The following is a 27114-nucleotide window of genomic DNA, read 5'->3' as shown; positions in this document are numbered from 1 at the left end:
AATGCATTTTGCCACCCACAATTGGTGCACCTGAGTTTGAACGCCAGTGGAAAGTAATAAAGGTAGGCCTTGAGCCAGTTTCCACCGGTTTCCAGTGTTACCAGGATAGTCTGTTATCCTGGTAGAGTGGAGTCCATACCAGCTTAGATTAAAAAATAAATTTAAAGGAGAAAGCAGGTCACAGGCCAAAGTACAATTTGTGAAAGAAAACTGAATGGCTTTAGGTCCACTTAACCAAAACACAGAAACTTTAATTGGGTCAGAATTACACCTGTCAAGGACCTGGACCGTACACTCTTCTTTACAGCACCCATTCCTTCTGAGGGGTAATTTAATAATCCTATCTGCTAAGTGTTCCAGGTGTACACAGACTGGCTGTAGGGATATCCCAAGCATGGTCACATCAGCATCAATGTCTGAGTATGCTCAGATTTCTGGCTTGGTGCCACTTTCCCCACCACTCTCTTATATCCCAGGACAGTCTCATGGCCAGCAAATAACTCCCCTCCCCACCCCCACCAAACCCTGGAAAACCTGGAGTGCCTTTTTACAGCTCCTCCTTTTCAGCCCCCTTCTTCTGGAAAGCAGTCAAGATGTTTAAGCTCTTCTGGAGCTCTTCCTTCTTCCCATCACTCATCTTGTTCTTCTCAATCAGCTTGGTGATCCGGCTCATTTCTGACACTGGAAAGTCCTCACCTTGGTCTAAGACTTTCCCCATGATCTTCAGATACTGCTCGGCCCACTTCTTCTCAGTCTCTTTCACATTTGCGAGACTGTCCTGTCCCTGCTTCAAGAGGGCCTGGCGGGCCTCCACACCTGAGGCCCTGATGAACTCCCCGGCAAGGGCATCATATACAGGCAGGCAACCAGGCATACCTAGGTAGACTCCTTGACCCTTTAGCCAGCGCTGGATAGCTCCAACCTTAACCGCCCCATTATACAGGACTGGGTTCTCAAAGTCCCCATCACGGAAGAGGTAGAAGACCGGGTAGTTCTCTTTGTCCAGCTTGTATTTCTCACTCAGCTCCATATTTAGCTTATCACCATAATCTGTGAACAGAAACCAGATATGAGGAGCAAGACCATGAGGAATACAGGGCAGGAAACTGCTATGAGGCCCATCTGAGTTGACAGCAAGAAGGACCCTGGTTGTGTTTAAATTCCTCCTTGGCTACTTCTAGCCATATGGCATTAATCAAGTCATTTAGCCTCTCTGAATTTCACTTTCCTCACCTGAAATATGGGAATCCTTCTGAATACTTATTCTATGCCCACTACGTGCCATGTCCTGTTCTAAGTGCTACAGATCTGGTTGTGGCTAAGAGTAATAAGCTCTGTGATCGCAAAGAGCTTATGTTCTCTTTTCTTAAAAAAATTTTTTTTTTCAACTTTTTTTTTTTTAATTTTTTATTTTTGGGACAGAGAGAGACAGAGCATGAACGGGGGAGGGGCAGAGAGAGAGGGAGACACAGAATCGGAAACAGGCTCCAGGCTCCGAGCCATCAGCCCAGAGCCTGACGCGGGGCTCGAACTCACAGACCGTGAGATTGTGACCTGGCTGAAGTCGGACGCTTAACCGACTGCGCCACCCAGGCGCCCCAAGAGCTTATGTTCTCTTAAGAGTGAGAAGAGAGATGATAAACGTGATCAGGGCCATGATAAAATGGGATGATGTGAAAGTAGGTAAGGAGACCTACTTTGGGTGGTCTTGGAAGGCCTTTCTGTGGACATGATATGAGCTGAAGGACCAAAGTTTCAAGGAGGCAGACACATGATGATCCAGGGAAAACGTCTCAGGTAGGAAGTGCTGCAGCTGCAAAGCTCTGAGGCAGGAATGAGCTGGGTATACTGAAGGATTGCAAAGGCCATTCTGGCTGGAGCTTAGTCCAAAAGGGGAACGTGTAGTAGATAACAGACAGAGTCCCCAACACGAGAGGTTCTGGGAAGACCCAACGAGGGGAAACGTGCACTTAACCTGACAGAGTGTGCAATACGTGGTAGCTGTTAGTATTTGCTATGTCCTTCCTAACAGGCAGTGGCAGTCCCAAAGGCTGATGCCAGAAAGAAATGGTCAAGGCTGCTTATTACTGGGCAGCAGTACAGGAAGTGTAGGGTTCCAGTCCTTGTTCTAGCACTTCAAACTCTACAGTCTTGAGCAAGGTACTCAAAGCATGAAGAATAGGAGTCACGGTACTTTTGTCATAGAGTTGTCACAAGGATGAGATACACATAAAACACTTAGTGGCCTGGCACACAGTAAATGTTTGATAAATGTCAGCTGCTATTCTTCTCCTGGTAAAAGTCCCAAAGGAGTGGAATTGCAGCTGAGTCAGAATTGACACTTGGTGGGATGAGCACTGGGTGTTGTATGGAAACCAATCTGACAGAAAAAAAAAGAAAAAAAAGAAAAAAAAGAATTGACTGACTGCCCTGGAAAAGTGTGCTAACAATCTCTACCTAGGACCAGACTCTCAAGCTTATTAGGGAACAGAGGCATCCCACCTGGAAGGAAGTGGAGAGAGGGGAGAACCCTCCACACTTGGGAATAGATACTTAGGTGGAGTTCCTTGAGCTTCAGTTTTCCTCAAGTATAAAAACAGGAAATGTGTCTCATTTTTTAGGCAGGGTTCAAGTGAAGATTAAAAATGCACTGTCTGGGGGCGCTTGGGTGGCTTAGTCGGTTGGGCATCCGACTTCAGCTCAGGTCATGATCTCAAGGTTTGTGGGTTCAAGCCCCGTGTCAGCCTCTGTGCCAACAGCTTAGAGCCTGGAGCCCGCTTCGGATTCTGTGTCTCCTTCTCTTTCTGCCTCTACCCCACTTGCACGCGCTCACTCTCTCAAAAATAAACATTAAAAAAATATATTTTTTAATGCATTGTCTGTGCACACCTTTACAAACTGTAAACCACTACATGCTGGCAACTGTTAGAGTAGTCACTGTGGTTGGGAGCTGTCCTTGATTTAGCGGTAGCTCTGATGGATTTCAGCTAAGGCCAAAACTCAATAGTTCTGATAAAAAAAGAACTGAAAAGAAGATGGAAGAAGTTACTATGCAGACCCTAGGAAGACTGGCACCCCCCTGACCACAGTCCCCTGCAAGGAGAACTCCAAGTTCTCAGATGCAATTTAAAGTCAGTGTGGGGTGGAGGGTGAAGGATGAGGGATTCTCTAACCTTGGGCACCTGCAAGGATGAACTGAGGTTCTGTGGTGTCAGAATCTGTTCAAGCTAAGCCTGCCATGGGTACCAGATTCTTGAGGGCCATGACCCCACTTACACTCATGTGTGGCTCAGACAGAAAAGTGTTAGATATTCCACCTACGTGGAGGGAAGTAATTCCCAGCTTCCTCCCCTTCTGCCCTCCACAGTCATGCTGAACTTGTCCATACCTGAGATCCCCACTTCCGCCACCAAGAGATCATCGCTGGAGGCCGAGTTTTCAGCCAGACGCTTGAACTCATCCTGCTTCTCACCATAGGGGTACTGGGTGTCGAACTTCACCAAGACGAACTTGCTTTTGGGAATGACCTGAGGGCATAGAGAGCTGAGCAAGTTCGGGATTCCAGGGACCTTTGGGGCTAATACCCTTTCTCAAGGGACCTCTGTTTAAGAAACAAAGTGGAAACCAAGCCTGCAAGGGAGACCAGGACTTGCACACTTATATTCATTCATTCATTCACCCACCCAATTGATTGATTTATTCACCCACCCATTGATTCATTTAACAATTTACTGGTTTTGGGTACCCCACTAGGTACTGGTTCACAGTAATCAAAGACATATACAACCCAGCTTAGAATAAACAAAGCTGTACAGGTGCCTGGGTGGCTCAGTCGGTTAAGTGTCTGACTCTTGATTTCCATTCAGGTCATGATCTCACAGTCTGTGAGACTGAGCCCCACTTTGGGCTCTGCACTGTGGGATTCTCTCCCTTCCACTCTCTCTGCCCCTCCCCCCTCAAAATAAATAAACATTAAAAAAAAAGGAATAAACAAAGCTGTAGATGTATTAAGGCCTTCTCTTCCAGTGGCCTTTTTGGTAAGGTTAAGGAAACCCTTAGAAAACACTATGTGGTTCCCTGTCATGCCCATCATCCCAAACAGCCTTTTTCAGTAAACAATGAACCAGAAATCTGATAAAAACCAACAACCATCTGTAAAGGGCTTGGCACCACAGAGGTGCTTCAGCTAGGGAGCTCTGAGTCTGAACTCTGCAATGTCAGGGCTCACAGGAAGTTGCTGAGAGGCCAGGCTTAGGACAATGTCCCCTCCATAGATCACAGTTCCCTTTGGCTAGATCACCAGGTCCTAAACTGTCAGGGTCAAGATCTTTAATTGTGGCAAAATTCCCATCACCAAAACTCATCATTTTAAAGTGTACAATTTAGTGGGATTCAGTCCACTAACAACAGCGTGCTAGTATCTATTCCAGAACATTTTCATCACCTGAAAAGAATCACATACCCGCACATTTGAAGCAGTCATTTCCCATCCCTCCTTCCCTCTAAGACACAGCAACCACTTATCTGCCTTTTTTCCTCTATGATGTCTACTCTGATGGAATCATACAACATGTAGCCTTGTGTGCCTGGCTTCTTTCACTCAGCATAATGTTTTCAAGGTTCATCCATGTTGTAGCATCGATTGGTATTTCATTCCTTTTTGTGGGCAAATAATATTCCATTGTATGGATGTGCCACATTTTATTTATTCATCAGGTGATGGACATTGGGTTGTTTCCACCTTTTGGCTATTTGTGAATAGTGGTGTTATAAACATTCATGTACAAATGTGTATTGAATGCCTGTTTTCATTTCTTTTGGGTATATACCTAGGAGTGGAAATGATGGTCATATATAGTAATTCTACATTTAAGTTTTAGAGGACTCCTCAAAATCTTTCTTTTGATGGTTTCTCCCAATGCACAGATTTTATCTAACAAACTGCCTTCTCCAACTTTTTTCTAATCAAAGTGATCACTTCAGGTCTTTTTCATCACAGGCTATTGCTGTCATAATTAAGTCAAGCTGGCATCATTCCAAATTTTATTAGTCCTTATTCCTCTTTGTGTGTTGATATCCATTTGGTTTTAGCTTTTAAAAAATATTTAACACTGCCCAGGGACCCAAGGAAAGGAGGGAGAAGCTATTAGAACAGCTCATCTTTTAAGTGGTCATTGACCCCCAAAATGTGAGCTTTGAGGGCCTAAAAGCAGCGAAGCCTTAAAATATAAATCAGATCACATCCCTCTGGCCCAACTGGCCTTATTTCACTTCAACACAACAAACTAATTCCCACTTAGGGCCTTTTTAGGTGCTGTCTCCACTAGCCGGAATACCCTTTCTCCAATTCCTTCCAGGATGTCTATCATTCAAAGCTCAGTTCAGACGTCCCCCCTAATGGAGGGGCCTCCTCTGCTCATACCATCTAGCACTGCTTCATTTTCCCCATACTACCATGTTACCCTGCTCTTTCTTCACTGCATTAATCACCCTCTAAAATTCTTACCTGCATGTTTGTTGTCTGTTCTCTCCACTAGAATGTACATTTATGAGAATAAGGACCTTATCTGACTTGTTCTCTGTTATATCCCTAGTGCCCAAGAGTGCCTGGACTGTGGCAGATGCTCTGAAAATATCTGATAAATGAACACAACTAGAGAAGGCTACGGTAGCAGATGCTACATATGTCCGGGGGAAAAATATTTAAAAAGCATGGCACAGGATCCCTACCTTCAAGGGGCCTACATTTGTATTATGGAATAATATTAATAAGTGTACAGTGGTCTAACACTGAAACATAATTGAAAGGTCTCCATCTTTTACCATTTTTAGCCATAGGCACAATGGTTTTGAATGGCATACATTTGCACAGTGTATTTTTTTCCTTTTCGTTAGTCATGCTGTATCTCTTAATTGCTTTAGAAATCTGTGTCCTTTCTTCATCCTTGAAGAACTGACTCCACCATACCCTTTATTTAGGCAACTTGGTTCTTTAAGGTACAGAAGAATTCATCATTCATTCATTCATTGAATAAAAAGGTACCAAGGGCCTATCACGTGATAGTGAACAGAGCAGTAAAAAAAAGCATGGAGGGTTTCTTATCTCTAATGATGGTGAAGGGCAAGAAACAAAAGACGACACTGGAAACTGCTGAAAGACAAAGCACAGAACAAGGCCCTTGGATGTATTACCAGGAAGCGCCTCTTCTGTTCAGTGATGGAAGAGAGATCTAGAAAGGGACTGGAGAACACATTTGTTCATTCATTCAACAATTATCTTCCATGTGACAGGTAACCTGCTAGGTTGTACAGATGATCCGTGAAAAAACAGACAATGCAGTTCTTCATAAACATATAACATTCTGGTGCAGGAGATGACAAAATAGCCGGGGGGGGGGGGGCGGGAAGTCAATGATGAGAGCTCTACAGAGAAATCAAACTAACGTGACTGGCACTTTGGATGGGGTGAGGGGAACTCAAGGCAGGACTCTGAGAAGGTAATATTTAACCTAAGCCTGAATGATGAGGAGCAACCAACCTTTCAAAGATTGGGCAAAGAATGTTCTAGTCAGAAGAAACTGCCAGGGCAAAGGGCCTACATCAGTAATGGGCTAGGAATATTCAAAGGACAGAAGGCATGTATGGCTGGAAGCAGAGGGGACAAAAAGGAGAATGGTTAGGAGATGAGAGTAGAGGCTAAAGACGGAGACCAGCCAGAAGACTTCTGTAATGACAGCTGAGACCAGGGTGGTAGCAATAAAGACATAGAGGCACCGACTGATTAGGAAATATTGTTAACTTCACAGCGCAAAATTTCCCTCTGAGTCACACTTGGTCTGTGATATTACCCCATTCCCGCATTTGGGGAGTGGGGTATAACTTTGCCAATAAAGAACCCCAAAGCATGAGGTGCTGTGGGGTGTGCCTTACAATCAACCAGCCATACCTACACTTTTAAGTTCTTGAATAAGCCACAGGTGCCAAATCCAGGACAAGGAACTCTTCTGAGAATAGAAAGAGTTCAACCACTTGCGACAGATTTAGAACTCTACAAAAGTAGAAACCAAAAATGGTTTCCCTTCCCAGCAACGGGTACAAATTAAGAAAATAAAATGAATGGCTTCTCTCTCAATGCTTAGTATGCCCGTCTCGTAGGTGAAGTTGAAAGGTGCCAGAGTGTGAAGATGGGTGCAAGAGGGAGTTGGGAATACATTCAGCCTCCAACATCCATTTACCCAGGCTAATCCTTCCACATCTTGACCCTATTTTACTATGTCCCCAGGCCCTAGAGTTCCCTTATTCTAATTTTTTCTTTAATTTTTAAAAATGTTTTATTTATCTTTGAGACAGAGATAGAGTACGGGTGGGGAGGGGCAGAGAGGGAGAGAGGGAGACACAGACCCTGAGGCAGGCTCCAGGCTCTGAGCTGGAAGCACGAGTGGGGCTGAAACTGGTGAACCATGGGATCATGACCTGAGCTTCACTGAGCCACCCAGGCGGCCCCAGAGTTCCCTTATTCTTAACGCTTGCGCTCTTCAAGACACAGGACATCCGGACACTGTTTGCATACTGCAAAACAGGCTGCACGCCACACCAAGAGAGGAGGGGCACAGAAAAGCCAGGTAACACGCGGAGTTTTCAACCACCGCCACTCCCCCCCCCCCCCCCCCCCCCGACAACCCAGAGCCGGGTGGCGTCCGCCTCGCACCGCCCTCCCGGCCTCCCACTTGGGTCTCGAGGATTGGATCTCGCCCGGCACCGCCCTCTCCCCCTAGGTGAGGGGAAGGGGCAGCTTGTTCCCGTGACTGCATCTCCTTAGCTCTTTTGCAAAAGAGGAAGTACAAATACTGCAAAGGCAAGGGTGTGCGGGGACCCTGGACCCCATGGTCGTGATACGGCCCCGGCCCAAAGTCCACCATCCCTTTACGTTGATGGATCGTCCCTACAGACCACCCTCCGCCAGCCCTGTCTCCTTCCCCACGGAGGTGCGCTCCATTACTAGCTGAGGCTGCACCTGCGCGCGATTCCTCCGCCCCCGTTACCTTGTAGAAAGTGATTGTATCCAGGGGAAGGGCGCCCTTGGTGTGCAGGCCGCTACCGCCATGCGGGGCGGAGAGGAGCAGGAGGAACAGGAGGAGAGGAAACAGTGGGGAGAGAGAAGCGGCGCGGGGCAGGCCTGCAGCCATAACGCCGAATTCTGGCAGTAGGAGCTGGGAAGGCTGTAGTGGAGAAAACGCAGAGTCGGGAGTCACGTGACTTGCAGGGCCGGCTCGGAAGCGCGCACGTGGACAGCCCGAGAGGCTCCAGCCGGCCTAGGGTGAGAGGGAGGGGCCACGTGAGGGGCGGGGAGATGGGGCTGCCGCGCGCGCGCGCGCGCAATCGGCGAAGCTCGAGCAGGCCGAGGGCGAAGGGGCGGGGCCGCGTGTGACTGGCCGAGGGGGCCGTGGAGAGCGTGGGTGGTGGAAAAAGAGGCTACCGCGCACGCGTACTCGGCGAGGCTCGCAGCCAGCCAGCCTTTTTCCCGTCGTCCTTGGCGTGAGGAGAGGCACGAAGCGCGTGCTTAGCGTCTTGCTGCTGCTCGTAGTTCTCTCTCTTTACTCTTCTTCGAGGATGAGGAGGCCGGCCATCGTTTCTTCCTGATTGTGGCGCGTTGGGCAGTCAGTTGGGACCCGCCAGTACTTTAGGTTGGTATGTCAGTTTGTGCTACCACCCTCAGGCGGTTGGTCATGCTCTGCCACCTCCCTCAACCAGGACCCGAGTAGGCCAAGCAGACGAGGCTGTGCGTCAGCATGGCCGTCAGAGCCAGTCCTGAGCCTTGCCCAGGTGCCTACTCTGGTGACCGCCTGCCTCAGCGGAGAGGCCCAGGCTCCTATAAAAATAGGCTTTACTGAAAGTTGAGTACTGCCCAGCTATGCATATCCCAGCCTCCTGAGAATTAAAAACAAACAAAAAGAAGTCCTAATGATTCTATTCAATAGATACTTGTTCAGGGCATGGTTTACACCAGCTTCTGGTTTGGGTTGTGGGAATACAAAATAGAGATGAACGAGACAGCTCTGGTCTGAACGAGTTCACAGTGTTGGGGAGGAGGAGACCGAACAATAGTTACATAACCGTTACCTTGTTCACTTAGTCCTGCTCAGGAATGTCGGGATAAGTTGCAGACAGGAAATGACTTTTGTACTGGATCGTGAAAGAAGAGTGGGCGTTTACAAGGCAGACACCAAAGGATATTTCTAGAAAGAGGAAAAACATGAATCTGTAAAGGTAAACTGGCCAATGTTGCAAAGGGTCTCATCAAACTAAAGGGTTTGGTGCCACCGCAGGTGTTAACCAGGAGAGTGAAGTCAGATTTGCTGTCATTTAGGAGTGAAGGGAATGGGTGGGAAGGGAGAAGGTTGAAGGCAGAGAGACTAGTTAAGGGTCATTTGCAATAGTGGAGGTGGGATAGGTTAAGGTTCAGAAATAGGACAAAATTAGAAGAAAGGTTGGAATTCACAAGACTTGGTGAACAAATGGATGTGAAATGAGAATAAATTACATAATGCGTTGTGAGGGACTTAGCACCATGTTAACCACTGTATGTGTTCAATAAATGTATATGTATAAAATGGTCATCAAAAATCATAGGATCCAATCATGGGCAACCAGTTTGCATAGAAATTTTGAAAGAAAGTCGAATGTGTGTGGGGGGTGTTTGGGGGAGGTTTGGAAAAATTTATTTTGAATTTGCCCTAGTAAGTTAAAATGAGCTACATAGGGGCACCTGGTGTCTCAGTTGGTTAAACGTTCGACTTTTTTTTAAGTTTATATTGAGAGAGGGAGAAAGTGTGAGTGGGGGAGGGGCAGAGAAAATCCCAAGCAGGTTCCACGCCATCAGGACAGAGCCCAGTGTGGGGCTAGAACTCAGGAACCATGATATTAACACCTAAGCCTAAAATGAGAGTCCATGCTCAACCGACTGAGCCATCCAGGCACCCCAAGTATCTGACTCTTGATTTTGGCTCAGGTCATGATCTTATTTATGGTGGTGAGATCGACCCCCGTGGAACCTGCTTACGATTCTCTCTCTCCTTCTAACCTCAGTCCCCACCCCCCCTTGCACAAGGACATGTGTGCTTGCTCTCTTTCAAAAAAAAAATGAGCTACATAGACAAATGATTGAAGAGGAGGGGAAAATTATGAGCTGGTTAAAGAAGGCTTCATGTAGGAAGTGGAACCAGTTAAGCTGTGGAAGAAAGAACACTTTTTTTAGAGTTTATTCATTTTGAGAGAAAGAACAAGCGGGGGAGGGGCAGAGAGAGGGAGAGAGAATCCCAGGCAGGCCCCATGCTGAGCATGGAGCTTGATTCTGGGCTCAGTCTCACAATTGTGAGATCATGACCTGAGCTGAAATCAAGAGTTGGATGCTTAAACTGACTGAGCCACCCAGACACCCTGGGAGAAAGAACATTTTAGGTGGAGAACAAATGAAACAGAAGTGGGAACAATTCATGACAGTTTGGGGAGACTGAAAACCATCTTGGTTGGAGGGAGTTCTCAAAACACTACTTAGTAAGACAGTTTTAAGCCCAGGTAGGGGAGAGTCTTGCAAATCAAACTTAAGAATTTTCTGTTTTGTCCTGTACTCAATAAGGAGCCGTTAAGAGTTTTTTATGACCCTTTATAAGACATTTAGGCTTTTTAAATTATTCACTTCTGAATATGTAAAAGCTTTGGGTACACCTAGTTAGTATGATTAATCAGGAATGACTTTATAGTCATAGTTTTGAAGTAGGTTTTGGAAAAAGTGACGGAAGAGGATTGGTTGGAGAGGGAAGTATCAGTCCTTTGCTATGAATTGTAATAATTCCGTGCAATGCAATAATTGTCTCAATGCTTCCTTTTAGTAGTGCCCTGGTCCCAATTATTTTAAAATTTGATTATATTCTTAGCTTCAGGACCCTGACAACAAACTACACAAATAAGCCAGGTATAATTGTACGTATTTGGGAAGTTATAAAATCCCACAGTTGAAACTGATGTGGAAAATCAAGAGGCTCACCCTGGGTATTGTAGAGAGGTAGGGAGGAAGAAACAAGTCATGTTAAATGAGTGTGCCCTCATTAACTCATGTTAAATGAGTGTCATGTGACTCAGTGTAGCACCTGGAGTAAGGAAAAAAGTACCATCTGCTAAAGGCAACTAATAAATATCAATCTTTTTTCTACATCATCAAGCCAGAGTCCCCAGTCTCATTGATTTATTTGCTATTCCTTATATACACAAGGCATATTCCTGCCTCAGGGCCTTTGTACTAGCTTTCTCCCTCTAAAACACTTTTCTTTAAGATATTCACATGGCTGAGTCCTTAACTTCCCTAAGTCTTGGCTCAAACTTCCTAAGATCTACCCTGACCATCCTTTAAGAAATTGCTCCTTCCTCCTTTCTTTCCTCCTTTCCTCCTTGCTCCATGCTCCTCCTTGCTTTCTGTCTCCCTTCTGTCTTTTTTCTCCATAGCACTTTTTAGCTTACTAGTATACAATATAATTTGCTTATTTTTCTTATCTGCTTCCCATGAGGGCTGGGTTTGTCTTTATGTTTTTGACTGTTTAGGTTAGCTACTACAGCCCCCTGTCTGGCATAGGTGGGCGCTCAGTAAATAATTGTTCAGTGAATAAATCAATCAATGAGAGAGAAACTATTCCATGGTTATCTCTCAAAATTCCATTGGCCTTTACTATGTTATTTCCTTAGACCTCATACTGTTCTTCAGAGATATGCCATTCCTTAGAGGTAATTGTTCTGCTCTTGTGAATTTTTGTTGGTGTTAACACTAGTTCCTTTGACATAGATGGACACTATAATTGTCTAGTGAACACAAAGCAGATTTCATCTGTTAAAAATTGTTATTGAAGGAATGATTTTCTTCAAGCCCTGTCCTCCTTTAAGAATTCTTTCAGTATTGGGGCACCTGGATGGCTCAGTTGGTTAAGCATCCAACTTCAGCTCAGGTCATGATCTCGTGGTCCATGAGTTCGAGCCCTGCATCAGGCTCTATGTGGACAGCTCAGAGCCTGGAGCCTGTTTCACATTCTGTGTCTCTCTCTCTCTCTGCCCCTCCCCTGCTCACGCCCTGTCTCCCTGTCTCTGAGAAATGAATAAACCTTAAAAAAATTTTTTTTGATGGAAATGATGGAAGACTTCTTAAGAATGATCAGAAAAATTATGTATTCTGTTCTAGATTTTATCCAAGGTATAGAGAAGAGATAATCCACAAAGCAGGTTTGCAGGGGCAATATTAATAATTTTAAAAGTTGGTTCATTAGCATGGATATGTCCCCCCCGTTTTACCCAGCAGTTACACGTATAATACCCATTTACCCAGCTAAAGTCTGTAATAGTCTGTTTCTTTCAGGTTGCAAAGAGGAGGTGTGCCGAGATCTCCTTAGCCATTATGGACTTACTCTAACAATACACATGGAATTCAGGAAGATAGTTCATGGAACTATGTGAACAGGCATACAGTCCTTTAGATCACCAACATGAGAATGTAGAACAGCCTCAAGGAACTGAAACCTGGACACTTCCAATTGCTTGAGACACAATGGTAACTCCTGTTGTCCCAGGCATCTTGTGTTACTCTAGAATGGACCATCTTGCTACTCCTCTCTTCTCTGTGGGCATCTTACGTTTGATAGGCTCAGCTTGTCACCATTCAATATGGAGCACCCCATTGGGCAGTTTCACACCACACCATTTCCTAGGCACCTGACTGGACTTCCCCTTGCTCAAGGACTAATCATTTGGGGCTAGAGTAGGGAATTCTGTGGCTCAGACATGGCATATATATGAAGACAGAACTGCTTGTACTCACATCATGAGATGAGGTCTGTGGGCATAGCAGGTATCAAGGTCTGATGGAGTTTTCCACCAAACACCATCTCTCCACCACATTTCCATAAACAATCGTTTGGTGGCAAATCAGTTATTCTTTTCGGTACATTGCTTCTTGTGTTTTTTTTTTTTATTGTTTTTATTTTTTATTTTTTTTTAAATATGAAATTTGTTGTCAGATTGGTTTCCATACAACACCCAGTGCTCATCCCAACAGGTGCCCTCCTCAATACCCATCACCCACCCTCCCCTCCCTCCCACCCCCCATTAACCCTCAATTTGTTCTCAGTTTTTAAGAGTCTCTTATGTTTTGGCTCCCTCCCTCTCTAACCTCTTTTTTTTTTTTCTTCCCCTCCCCGTGGTCTTCTGTTAAGTTTCTCAGGATCCACATAAGAGTGCAAACATATGGTATCTGTCCTTCTCTGTATGACATATTTCACTTAGCATAACACTTTCCAGTTCCATCCACGTTGCTACAAAAGGCCATATTTCATTCTTTCTCATTGCCACGTAGTATTCCATTGTGTATATAAACCACAATTTCTTTATCCATTCATCAGTAAAAAAAATTTTTTTTAAGAAGAATTCTTTCGGGGCGCCTGGGTGGCGCAGTCGGTTAAGTGTCCGACTTCAGCCAGGTCACGATCTCGCGGTCCGGGAGTTCGAGCCCCGCGTCAGGCTCTGGGCTGATGGCTCAGAGCCTGAAGCCTGTTTCCGATTCTGTGTCTCCCTCTCTCTCTGCCCCTCCCCCGTTCATGCTCTGTCTCTCTCTGTCCCCAAAATAAATAAACGTTGAAAAAAAAATTTAAAAAAAATAAAAAAGAAGAATTCTTTCAATATTTAGGAGCATCCAACTTTGGCTCAGGTCATGATCTCGTGGTTCATGAGTTTGAGCCCCGTGTTGGGCTCTGCGCTGGCAGTCGGAGCCTGCTTGGGATTCTCTCTGTCCCTCCCTCTCTGTACTTCCCCCTACTTGCACTGTCTCTCTCAAAATAATACATTTTTAAAAAATACGTTAAAAATATTTTTAAAAAGAATTATTTAAATATTAAAAAAAAAGAATTCTTTCAGTATTAAACAACTGTTTACAGCTTTCATGTGCCATACACTCTTTTGAGGATCAGGGTTACACTGGTGAACAAGATAGATGTGCTCCCTGCAGACCTAGTTGGGGAGACCAACATTAAATAATCACACAAATAAATATATAATTACAAATTGTGATAACTCTAGAAAGAAAAGTTGAGGGCCTAAGAGAAAATATGATGGGGGATCAATTGGAATTGGAGTTCGTGGAAAACCTCTACAATCAAGTACATGTGAGCTAAGACCTAAAGGATGGAAAAAAAAAGACCTAAAGGATGGATAGGATTCAGCTGTCAAGGAACTTAAACTTGTGTGATAAGAAAGACCGTAAATAATTATGAATAAATATGAAACTGCAGATTGTGTGTTAGGAAACATTTTAGGAAAAGAAAACAGCATGTGCAAAGGTTCTAGGGTGAGAAAGAACTTAAAATATTTGAGAACTAAAAGAATTCTACTCTGGAACCTATCCCATAGTAACAAAATCAGCAGAGAAGGAGGTGATACATACAGAGGTTAGGAATATTTATTGCAGCATTGTTTGCAGAAGCAAAGAAGAAGAAGAAGAGGAGGAAAGGGAGGGGGAGGGGGAGGAGGAGGAGGAAGAAGAAGAAGAAAACAACTGGCATGTCTATGACAGGAAGTGTTGAATAAATGATCTTTTTTAAGTAGGCTCCCTGCCCAACGTGGGGCCTGAACCCAAGACCCCAAGATCCAGAGTCCCATGCTCTGCTGACTGAGTCAGCTAGGAGCCCCTGGGTAAATGATCTTATGTAGAATATTACACAGCTATCAGAATGAGTTAGAACTATTTCTTTGAGATACTAGATGAGAAAAGAAATGTATACAGAAATATATCATCCCATTTTTAAAACCCTACAACCATAACAACAGCCCTATACATATATATATATGTATACACACATGTATGTATGTATTTGGGTATGGTTTTGTTTCTTTTGTTTTTGCACAAAGTAATCTTATTTGCAGCAAATAAGGAGATCATGGAAATAGCTTTCAAAGCTGTGACTTCCTAAGACAGGGTAAATGGGTACCTTTTTTTTTTCTTTTCCTGATTTAGAAAGTATTTGCAATTTATTTATTTTAATTTTATTTTTTATTTTTTAAAATTTACCTCCAAATTAGTTAGCATATAGTGAAACAGTCATTTCAGGAGTAGATTCTTTAATGCCCCTTACCCATTTAGCCCATCCCCCCTCCCACAACCCCTCCAATAACCCTCAGTTTGTTCTCCATATTTGAGTCTCTTCTGTTTTGTCCCCCTCCCTGTTTTTATATTATTTTTGTTTCCCCTCCCTCATGTTCATCTGTTTTGTCTCTTAAAGTCCTCCTATAAAGTCATATGATTTTTGTCTTTCTCTGACTAATTTCACTTAGCATAATACCCTCCAGTTCCAGTTACATAGTTGCAAATGGCAAGATTTCATTCTTTTTGAGAGCGGAGTAACACTCCATTTTGTGTGTGTGTGTGTGTGTGTGTGTGTGTGTGTGTCCCATCTTTATCCATTCATCCATCGATGGACATTTGGGCTCTTTCCATACTTTGGCTATTGTTCATAGTGTTGCTGTAAACATGGGGGTGCATGCACACCTGTGTCTCATGGATAAATGCCTAGTAGTGCAATTGCTGGGTGGTAGGGTAGTTCTGGTTTTAGTTTTTTGAGGAACCTCCATACTGTTTTCCAGAGTGGCTGCACCAGTTTGCATTCCCATAAATGGGTACCTTTTGTTTAGGGTTAGGATGTTTGTATGTATATTTTGTTTGTTTGGTTTTTTTGTTTATTATTTATTTATTTGGTTTTTATTTTTTTTAGTAATCTGTACACTCAACACGGGGCTTGAACTCATGAACCCAAGATCAAGAGCCACATACTCTTCCAACTGAGCCAGCCAGGCACCCCAGGATGAATAAATAGGGAAACCTTATCATAATTTGTAGAGGTGGGCATAAAATGGTGCATACACCTTAATGAAAAATGCCTGTACATATATTGTATGTTATGTAAATAAGGCTGAGGCACCTTTTTGGGCAGAGATTTTAGTACTATAATGAGGTAAAGGCAAATGTGGGTCACTCCATAGTCCATCGGGTTTAGCTCAAATGATGTGGGGGTTTCAGACTGGTGAGAGGTCTTATCAGGGAAGTTGCTGTCACCTGAGGGGTGGTTTTGGATTTCATTTACCTTTCCTTGGTGCATGCTTCCAGTGACCCAAAGAGCTGCTACCTCCCTTTTCCCTGTTTGGATACATTTTAACAAGTATAGAGAAAAATGTAGAGAAATATTTTAGGCTTTTAGCATTTGTCATAGTCCCAATGGAATGGAAAGAAAATAAGACAAAAGGAAAAAAATTACTATGGAATAATGTTCAGAAAAACGTAGAATATAAAATACTAGCTGTAGAATTACTACTAATATGTAGAAATTGAATATAGGGACAAGGACTTAAAGGAGATTGTAGGAAACTTTATTTTGGATTTCTATTATTTTAATACTGTTTTTTTCAATGAAGTAACATTAAAAAAATCATAGAGATTTTAACATCCATGGATCACATCATTTCAAAAAAGATGTTTGTTCTTTTGTCCCACTTTGAATTCATGTTATTTTGTTTTATGTACTCCTGTAAGCCACCTGAAATGTTCTCTGTGTCAAAGTGGGATATAAATAAGTAAATAAAGGTATCCTAGCTCTTGCCAGTTTCTTCCCCTTTTTAATATTTCCCACACACTGCCAACATGTTATTACTTAACAATATTAGCATGTAAAATAAGAATGATAATAATAATACTTCATAGGATTAGGAGTGGATAAAATTAGTTAGTACATGTAAAGCATTTACAATGGTACCTGCTATAAGGTATATATTTACTTAAAGAGTAGCTACTAATAGTTATTATATCATATTTTTTTCTTGGAAATTTGCTTGATCATGGAAGCTTATAGTGGCATTTCTGTAGGATAAAATCCAAATCCAAGAGCCTGCAAAATCTAGTTCTAAATCAAAGAGTCTAAATAAAAATGCCATTTATAATATCACATGTAGCTACTAAGCTCTTGAAATGTGGCTACTCTGAATTGAGATGTTGTTTTGAGAGTAAAATACACACTGAATTTCAAAGTACAAAGTTATGAATGTAAACTATCTCAGTGATTTTTTTTATATGGATTGCAGGTCGAAATGGTGAAATTTGGATATTTAAGTTAAGTAAAATTTATTAAAATTAATTTCATCTCCTTTTGTTTTTTTAATGTGGTCTCTAGAAACTTTTAAATCACATATATGACTTATATTTTTACTAGATAGAACCACTCAAGATTTTTAAAGCAAAATGTTTTGCTACCTTTTCATCCTGATCTTTGTCCAGTTGGTGTTTTAGATGCAAGGACAGTATACTTAAATTTATTTCTATTAACTTTTATTAAATAAAACTCATTATTTTAAAGTATTCAGATCTTATTAGATCTTAAATCTGTCATCTATCTCTCACAACTTGAGTACATTCATTTAATAAATACTGAGTGCCTGTTGAAGGCACTCTTTTAGGTATGTGAGATATTGGGGTGAATGAGACAACATCAGTTGCCTGTGCCCAAAGACATAGTCTGCTAGGGTGAAACAGCACAAGTAAACAAGATATTGTGGAATTTGATAAATATTACATCTCTGAGGTAATGACATTTAAGCTGATACTTGAAGGATGAGAAGGAGCCAGTCATGTGATTATCTAGGGAAAGAACATTTCAGACAGGGGGAATAGCTATTACAAATGATCTGAATTGGAAAAGTACTAGACATATTGGATGGATACATGTGGCAAACCCTAAGATAGACTCCAATAGTCCCTGCCTTTTGGTATTCACACTCTCATCTAATCCTTTCTCTTGACTGTTGGCAAGATCTGTGGTCAGTAGACTATAGGAAAGGTGATGGAATGTCACTTCAGTGACTTCATTACAGAAAGTTCTGACTTCCATCTTGCTGGGAGGGCATCTTGCAGAAATCCACATGGCAAAGAACTGAGTGAAGCATTTAGCCAACAACAATTAGTTTGGAATTTAAGCCCTTAGACCAACAACCCTCAAGAAACTGAATTAGACCAACTTTGTAAACTTGAAAACAGATCCTTCCCCATTTGAGCCTTCAGATGAGACCCAGCCCTGGTTGATATCTTGATTACAGCCTTGTGACAGATACTGAAACAGAGGACCCAACTAAGCTATACTTGGACTCCTGACCTACAGAAGCTATGAGATGATAAATGTGTGCTTTAAGCCACTAATTTTGTGGAAATTTGTTATGCAACAGTGAATAACACACCCACACAACTTGATAAATATGCCCGCTATATTTTCTTTGAAGTTATTGATGAAAGTGTTTTACAGAACTGTGCCAAGTCAGAATGCTGATTCACTCCACTAGAAGTCTTTTTTTTTTTTTTTTTTAGAGAGAGAGAGCATGAATGGGGAAGGAGCAGAGAGGGGGAGGGGAGAGAGAGAATCCCAAGCAGACTCCGTGCTGTCAGCACACTGCCTGATGCAGGGCTCAATCTCCGGAACCTGAGCCAAAATCAAGAGTTGGACACTTAAACCAACTGACCACCCAAGAGCCCCAGAAGTCATTTCTTTTTTTTTTTTTTATGAAATTTATTGACAAATTGGTTTCCGTACAACACCCAGTGCTCATCCCAAAAGGTTCCCTCCTCAATACCCATCACCCACCCCCTCCTCCCTCCCACCCGCCATCAACCCTCAGTTTGTTCTCAGTTTTTAAGAGTCTCTTATGCTTTGGCTCTCTCCCATTCTAACCTCTTTTTTTTTTTTTTCCTTCCCCTCCCCCATGGGTTTCTGTTAAGTTTCTCAGGATCCACATAAGAGTGAAACCATATGGTATCTGTCTTTCTCTGTATGGCTTATTTCACTTAGCATCACACTCTCCAGTTCCATCCACGTTGCTACAAAAGGCCATATTTCATTTTTTCTCATTGCCACGTAATATTCCATTGTGTATATAAACCACAATTTCTTTATCCATTCATCAGTTGATGGACATTTAGGCTCTTTCCATAATTTGGCTATTGTTGAGAGTGCTGCTATGAACATTGGGGTACAAGTGCCCCTATGCATCAGCACTCCTGTATCCCTTGGATAAATTCCTAGCAGTGCTATTGCTGGGTCATAGGGTAGGTCTATTTTTAATTTTCTGAGGAACCTCCACACTGCTTTCCAGAGCGGCTGCACCAATTTGCATTCCCACCAACAGTGCAAGAGGGTTCCCGTTTCTCCACATCCTCTCCAGCATCTATAGTCTCCTGATTTGTTCATTTTGGCCACTCTGACTGGCGTGAGGTGATACCTGAGTGTGGTTTTGATTTGTATTTCCCTGATAAGGAGCGACGCTGAACATCTTTTCATGTGCCTGTTGGCCATCCGGATGTCTTCTTTAGAGAAGTGTCTATTCATGTTTTCTGCCCATTTCTTCACTGGGTTATTTGTTTTTCGGGTGTGGAGTTTGGTGAGCTCTTTATAGATTTTGGATACTAGCCCTTTGTCCGATATGTCATTTGCGAATATCTTTTCCCATTCCGTTGGTTGCCTTTTAGTTTTGTTGGTTGTTTCCTTTGCTGTGCAGAAGCTTTTTATCTTCGTAAGGTCCCAGTAATTCACTTTTGCTTTTAATTCCCTTGCCTTTGGGGATGTGTCGAGTAAGAGATTGCTACGGCTGAGGTCAGAGAGGTCTTTTCCTGCTTTCTCCTCTAAGGTTTTGATGGTTTCCTGTCTCACATTTAGGTCCTTTATCCATTTTGAGTTTATTTTTGTGAATGGTGTGAGAAAGTGGTCTAGTTTCAACCTTCTGCATGTTGCTGTCCAGTTCTCCCAGCACCATTTGTTAAAGAGGCTGTCTTTTTTCCATTGGATGTTCTTTCCTGCTTTGTCAAAGATGAGTTGGCCATACGTTTGTGGGTCTAGTTCTGGGGTTTCTATTCTATTCCATTGGTCTATGTGTCTGCCAGAAGTCATTTCTAAGTTGATATTGATCTAGTTAACACTCCCTGAGGCTTATTTGTGCAACAAATGCCATTAATTATGCTTCCATTTTATCTGTATTTCCTTATTTTTGTATCATGAAATTTTTTCATCAAAAGCTTTGTCAAAATCCCATATATACTATGGTTATTGTATCCAAAGGGGATAGGGTGAGTCTGGCATGATTTTTTTTATAAATCCATTCTGTTTTAGTGGTTACTTTTTATTTTTTTTTTTAAATTTTTTTTTCAATGTTTATTCATTTCTGGGACAGAGAGAGACAGAGCATGAATGGGCGAGGGGCAGAGACAGAGGGAGACACAGAAACGGAAACAGGCTCCAGGCTCTGAGCCATCAGCCCAGAGCCCGACGCGGGGCTCGAACTCACGGACCGCGAGATCGTGACCTGGCTGAAGTCGGACGCTTAACCGACTGCGCCACCCAGGCGCCCCTAGTGGTTACTTTTTTAAAAAAATGTTTAAAAAGCACACATTTTGAATAGTTCATTCTAGAATCTTACTTGGGTTCAGTACTGAGATCTTTTTTTTTTTTTAAGTTTATTTATTTTGAGGGAGAGAGCAAGCGAGCAGGGGAGGGGCAGAGACAGGGGGAGAGAGAATCCCAAACAGGCTCTGTGCTGTTAGAGCCTGATGTGGGGCTCGAGCTCATGAACTGTGAGATCATGACCTGAGCTGAAACCAAGAGTCAGACACTTAACTAACGGAGTCACTCAGGCGCCCCAATGCTGAGATCTTTGACTTAGGGTTTCCAGATTCCACCATCCTTTCTCCTTGTAAAAATTAAAAATTGAGTTATCACCAGTTTTCTACAATTCCTAGCAATTTCCCCATTTTTATGCAAACTCAGATTTCATTCAGTGGTTTATTGGGTTAACCTGAAAGTTTCTTTATTCAAGGTTTATTTATTTTTGAGAGAGAGGGAGCACAAGTGGGGAAGGGGCAGAGGTGGGGGGATAGAGGATCCAAAATAGGCTCTGCACTGACAGCAGCAAGCCTGATGTGGGGCTGGAACTCACAGACTGAAAGATTATGACCTGAGCCGAAGTTGGATACTCAACCGACTGAGCCACCCAGGCACCCCAGGGTTTTTGTTGTTGTTAATTTAAATTCAAGTTAGCTAGCATATAGTGTAGTATTGGTTTCAAGGGTAGAATTTAGTGATTCATCTTTTACGTATAATACCCAGTGCTCATCCCAACAAGTGACCTCCTTAATGTCCAACACCCATTTAGTCCATCCCCCCCCCCCACCTCATCTCCAGCAATCCTGTTTGTTCTCTGTATTTAAGAATCTCTTATGGCTTGCCTCTGTCTCTGTTTTTTTATTGTACTTTATTTTTCTTTTCCTTTCTGTATGTGCATCTGTTTTGTTTCTTAAATTCCACATATGAGTGAAATCATATGATGCTTGTGTTTCTCTGACTTATCTAGTTTAGCATAATACACTCTAGTTCCCATCCATGTTGTTGCAAATGGCAAGATTTCATTCTTTTTGATTGCTGAATAATATTCCTTTGTGTTTATATAGCACATCTTCTTTATCCATTGATCAGTGGATGTTTGGGCTCTTTTCCATAATTTGGCTATTGTTGATTGTGCTGCTGTAAACATTAGGATGCATGTACCCCTTCGAATCAGCATTTTTGTATCCTTTGGGTAAATACTTAGTAGTGCAATTGCTGAGTTGTGGGGTAGTTCTATTTTTATTTATTTTTTTGAGGAATCTTCATACTGTTTTCCAAAGTGGCTGCACCAGTTTGCATTCCCACCAACAGTGCAAAAGGGCTCCCCTTTCTCCACATCCTCACCAATATCTGTTGTTGCATGAGTTGTTAATTTTAGCTATTCTGACAGGTGTGAGGTGGTATCTCATTGTAGTTTTGATTTGTATTTCCCTGAAGATGAGTGACGTTGAGCATCTTTTCATGTGTGTGTTATCCATCTGGATATCTTCTTTGGAAACATGTCTATTCATGTCTTCTGCTCATTTCTTCACAGGATTATTTGTTTTTTGGGTGTTGAGTTCGACAAATTCTTTATAAATTTTGGATACTAACACTTTATCCAATATGTCATTTGCAAATATCTTCTTTCATTCCATCTGTTGCCTTTTAGTTTTGTTGATTGTTTCCTTCATTGGGCAGAAGCTTTTTATCTTGATGAGGTCCCAGTAGTTCATTTTTGCTTTTGTTTCCCTTGTCTCAAGAGACACATCTAGTAGGAAGTTTCTGTGGCCAGTTCAAAGCGGTTGCTACCTGTTTTCTCCTACAGGATTTTGATGGTTTCCTGTCTTATGTTTAGGTCTTTCATCAATTTTGAATTTATTTTTGTGTATGGTGTAAGAAAGTGGTCCAGCTCCATTCTTCTGCATGCCATTGGCCAGTTTTCCCAGCACCATTTGCTGAAGAGACTGCTTTTTTTTTTCCATTTAACCAGCAAGTTTTATCAGAGTCCTGGAGTATAATTTGTTCAAACCAGGAGTGGTGGATTCATGTAGAGTAGTCAGGTGCTCTCTTATAATCTTTATCGTCAGTTCCCTCTTACAATGTTTGTTTTACACTTTTTGTTCTAAATATTTTTCTTTTCAGTAGGAAAGACAGAAACATGTTATCCGTTAATCATTACACAATGAATTTCAGCAATGGGATGTTTACTGTGTCCCTCTAAAATTCGCCTATTTACAATTCATCCTTTTAAAGTATACAATTCAGGGGTGTCTGGGTGGCTCAGTCAGTTGAGCGTCCAACTCTTGATTTTGACTCAGGTCTTGATCTCACAGTTTGTGGGTTTGAACCCCATGTCAGGCTCTGCACTGTCAGTGCAGAGCCTTCTTGGGATTCTCTCTCTTCCTCTCTCTTTCTCTGCCCCACCCCCACTCATGTGCGCGCGTGCGCGCTCTCTCTCTCTCCCTCTCAAGATAAATAAACTTTAAAGTGTACAATTCACTGGGTTTTAGTATATTCATAAAGTGTGCAACCATCACCACTATCTTAATTTTAGAATATTTTTGTCACCCTAAAAAGTCTCGTGCCCATCAGCAGTCGCTTCCCATTTTCTCTCAAATTACCTTCTTAGCCCTAGGCAACTACTAATATACTTTGTGTCTGTAAATTTGCTTATTTTGGACATTTCATATGAATGGAATCATACAATTTGTGGTCTTTTGTGATTAGCTTCTTTCATTTAGCATAATGTTTTCAAGGTTCATCATGTTGTAGAATGCATCAGTATTTCTTTTAATTGCTGACTAACGTTTCATTATATGGATATACTATATTTTATCCATTTACCAGTTGATGGAACATTTGTGTTGTTTCTGCCTTTTGTCTTTTATGAATAACACTGTTATGAATATTTGTGTCCAAGTTTTTGTGTGACATGTGTTTAATTTCTCTTGGGTGTATACCTAGACGTAGAACTGAGTTTATACTTAGGAGCTGAGTAATATAGTATATGTTTAACCTTTTGAGGAACAGCCAAAGTGGCTGCAGTACTTTACATTCTCTCCAGCAGTGTATAAGGGTTTCTCTTCCTCCACATTTTCTTCAACATTTGCTATTCTCTATCTTTTTTATTATAGCTATCCTGGTAGGTGTGAAATAGCATCTCATTGTGATTTTTTTTTTTTTCAAGTAGGCTTCACTCCCTGCGTGGAGCCCAACAAAGACTTGAACTCATGACCCTGAGATCAAGACCTGAGCTGAGATCAGGAGTCAGACGTTTAACCAGCTGAGCCACCCAGGCACCCCAGCATCTCATTGTGATTTTAATTTTTACTTCTTTTTTTTTTAAAGTTCTTTTTAATGTTTATTTATTTTTGAGAGAGAGAGAGACAGAATCTGAAGCAGGTTCCAGGCTCTGAGCTGTCAGCACAGAGGCTGATGTGGGGCTCAAACCCACGAACCATGAGATTGTGACCTGAGTCAAAGTCAGATGCTTACCGACTGAGCCACCCAGGTGCCTCTTAATTTGTATTTCCCTGATGGTTTATGGTGTTAATCATCTTTTCATGTGATTTTAGTCATTTTTTTATTTTGGGGGAGAAATGTCTATTTAAAACCTTTGCCCTTTTTTAAATTGGGTTGTATTTTTATTATTGAATTGTAGGAGTTGTTTTTTATATTCTGAGTGTAAGTCCCTTATCAGATACGTGCTTTATAAATATTTTTTTTTCCTGTGGATTGTCTTTTCACTTTCTTGATGGTATCCTTTGAAGCACAAACATTTTTAAGCAATTTTAATAAAGACCAAAAGACCAATGTATTATTTCTTTTGTTCCTTATGCATTTGTAGTCATATCTAAGAAGCAATTGCCTAATAAAAGAGCTTCCTCAATGTCACAATAATTTTTTGAAATTATCTTTTCCTGCCTTCTTATTAACCAGGTCTCCGTTAGAATATTGTATGGGTTATGTGAGAACTATGAAGTCAGAATAACTGAATTTGAATATTGGTATTACCACATGATAACTTTGTAACCATTGGGAAGTGACTTCTTTTTTTTTTTTTTTTTTTTAGGAGATAAAAGTTCATTGAATACACTGCAAGGAAGTGGCAGGCAGGATAGCAAAGCACAGACTATTGTCAACCTTTTTTTTTTTTTAAGTTTATTTTGTTGGGGGGAGGGGTATAGAAAGAAGGAGAGACTGAATCACAAGCAGGGTCTGCACTGTCAGGGCAGAGCCGAATGTGGGGCTTGATCCCATGAAACTTGAGATGATGACCTAAGCCAAAATCAAGAGTCAGACACACAACTGACTGAGCCACCCAGGCACCCCCAAAGGGAAGTGACTTCTTTAAGCCTCAGTTTCTTCATCTGAAAAAATGGGAATATTACTCGGGTGCCTGGCTAGCTCATTTGGTAGAGCTTGTGAGTCTTGATCTTACTGTTGTAAGTTCAAGCCCCACATTGGGAGTAGAGCCTACTAAAAAAATTTTTTTTCATGGGACTATTACTTACCTCAAAGGTTGTGTTGAGGATTAAAATGCTTAGCATAGAGGGGCGCCTGGGTGGCTCAGTTGGTTGAATGTTCAATTTCGGCTCAAGTCATGATCTTACGGTTCGTGGGTTCAAGGCCCGCATCATGCTCTCTGCTCTCAGTGCAAAGCCCGCTTTGAATCATCTGTCCTCCTCTCTTTCTGCCCCTCCTTCTCTCTCTCTCTCTAAAAAATAAACATTTGAAAAAAAAATAAAATGCTTAGCATAGAGCCTTACCCATAGAAAGTACTTGATAATTGGTAGCTATTAATACTAGAAATCTTTAAATACAGTTTTTTAAACTATATTTAAAATAAAAATATTTTACTAGGTAAGTGTTTTTCTTGACTTTGTATCCACACTAGTAACTTGCTCATGGTAGAGGTTTAATGAATATCTGTTAATTTGATTTATAAAATGTAGCAGCCCATTACATTAAGTGAGCTGTGATGTATTTTTTTAAAAAATGCTTATTTATTTTGAGAGAGTGCATGAAGGTGTGCACACGTGCAATCAGGGTAGGGGTAGAGAGAGAATCCGAAGCAGGCTCCAACACTGGGCTCAGTCCCATGAACTGTGAGATTATGACCTGAGCCAAAATCAAGAGTTGGAAGCTTAACTGACTGAGCCACCCAGGCTCCCTGAGCTGTGATATATTTGAACTTACTAAGGAACTAAGTAAAAAGAGAAAACTAAAAATAAGTACCACCCACTTGATTTGTGCATGGATCAGCCCTTGCAGAAAAGGAAGATGGGAAGATTATATTTCCAAAGACATTTCAAGGGGGGACACTGTTTAATATACAAAAAGCAGGGGGCTAATTTAGAGAGAAAAATGGAAAAGTGAATCCCTGAATGGGAATTTGGTCAGTGGCATAAGACATTTTAGAAGAAATTCCAAAAGAGAAAAATTGTTATGTCAAGAGCAGCAGACTGATTTGGCATGGCTGTTTCCCAAACAATTTGAGATTTGTTCTTGATTGAGACAAGAGTCCTTTGTCTAAAAGCATTCTCTTATCACTTGGTGAGACTGTCATTAGTTCCCTCACCCTTATTAGGTAGATGTATGATTAGAGGCCTCAGAACACTCTCTGAGACCTTATGGTAGGGATTTTTGATCCAGAAATTTACTTGTATTTTTTTTTTATTTGTTTATCTAATAATTTAAGCAAAGTGGTTAGAGCATACCTCCACTTAACAGTTTCCCATCAGAACCTATTTAATGATATCCCTTCTTCTACTCCACACTAGATTCTTAACCTCACTTGAATAAAAGAATCACGTTTAAATTACTGAACCCATGCAAATGATCCAATTTATGTTATCAGTTAATATTTGTAGAATGTATGAAAATATGGTTAGATGAAATGTAAATGGTTACATAAATGAAATGGTCTTCCTTCTCTGCTTTCTCCGTACTCTAGTCTTTGTCCAAATTTCACCAGTTCTTCCAAATTGGTTCAAACAACAGTGTATTTTTTTATCAGATAATTTGAGATATTGGTATAAAGGCCATTTTTCCTACTGTATTATAAGCTCCTGGAAGTCTTGGTCTGTCTCTTGTCTTTATAGCTTCTGTAGCATAATGTTTTGCACAGAGTTGATATGTAAATATAAGTATATTAAATGAATCATGTAATTTAATGTACTTCCGGTGGGAATTTTTGGTATAGAATATTTAAGATGTTACTATTAACTATGAGATATTAACAACAACTTCTCTTCACAGCTTTTCTTGGTACCACTAAAAATTTATTGGTCGCTTCAATATACTGTCTCCCTTTTCTGCCACAGGCTTTTGTCCCTAAACATAGCAAGTTTTAAGCAGATCTCTCTTCTTCCTTATTTTTCTGTCTCTTTGTTCTGTTCCATTTCTCTCTTGCAGCTCTATTTATCTTTTCATTATGACTCATTCTATTTTTTATCATTCCTGCCTCTTGCCCCTTCTTACAATTCCTAATGCTTTTTAGAACTTTGTTTCCTTGTCACCTGCTCTTTCTATTTTTGTTCTTTCTGCTTGGCTTTCTCCTCCACTTGTTGCCACCTTCTCTCCTTGTCCTCAAGATACAGGGCTGGATTGGGTAGGGAGGAGCCCAGCTGGGCTAGGG

At 41.6% G+C, this 27114-nt stretch overlaps 2 protein-coding genes across 3 annotated transcripts in view; one reads left to right on the top strand and one right to left on the bottom strand.

The window, feature by feature from the left end:
* Window positions 1–225: 225 nt before the first annotated feature.
* Window positions 226–8331, bottom strand: ERP29 (endoplasmic reticulum protein 29). Its single transcript, XM_043557640.1, has 3 exons — window positions 8043–8331; window positions 3389–3527; window positions 226–1050 (listed from the first exon to the last, which is right to left on the bottom strand). The coding sequence occupies exons 1-3, from the start codon at window positions 8184–8186 to the stop codon at window positions 548–550; spliced, it is 786 nt and encodes a 261-aa protein (XP_043413575.1). The 5' UTR covers window positions 8187–8331; the 3' UTR covers window positions 226–547.
* Window positions 8332–8476: 145 nt separating this feature from the next.
* TMEM116 (transmembrane protein 116) overlaps window positions 8477–27114 on the top strand; it is a 181466-nt gene continuing 162828 nt past the window's right edge. The window contains exon 1 of one of the 2 annotated variants that reach the window (XM_043557635.1): window positions 8477–8684. The gene's annotated coding sequence lies outside the window, so the exon portion shown is untranslated. The remainder of the gene's footprint in view (window positions 8685–27114) is intronic. The other variant, XM_043557637.1, reaches the window with a different exon arrangement.

The sequence above is a fragment of the Prionailurus bengalensis genome, chromosome D3 (genome assembly GCF_016509475.1).
Source record: "Prionailurus bengalensis isolate Pbe53 chromosome D3, Fcat_Pben_1.1_paternal_pri, whole genome shotgun sequence".
In the NCBI taxonomy this organism is placed as follows: Eukaryota; Metazoa; Chordata; class Mammalia; order Carnivora; family Felidae; genus Prionailurus; species Prionailurus bengalensis.
The sequence above is the reverse complement of the archived record's forward strand: the minus strand, read 5'-3'. Positions and strand labels throughout refer to the sequence as shown.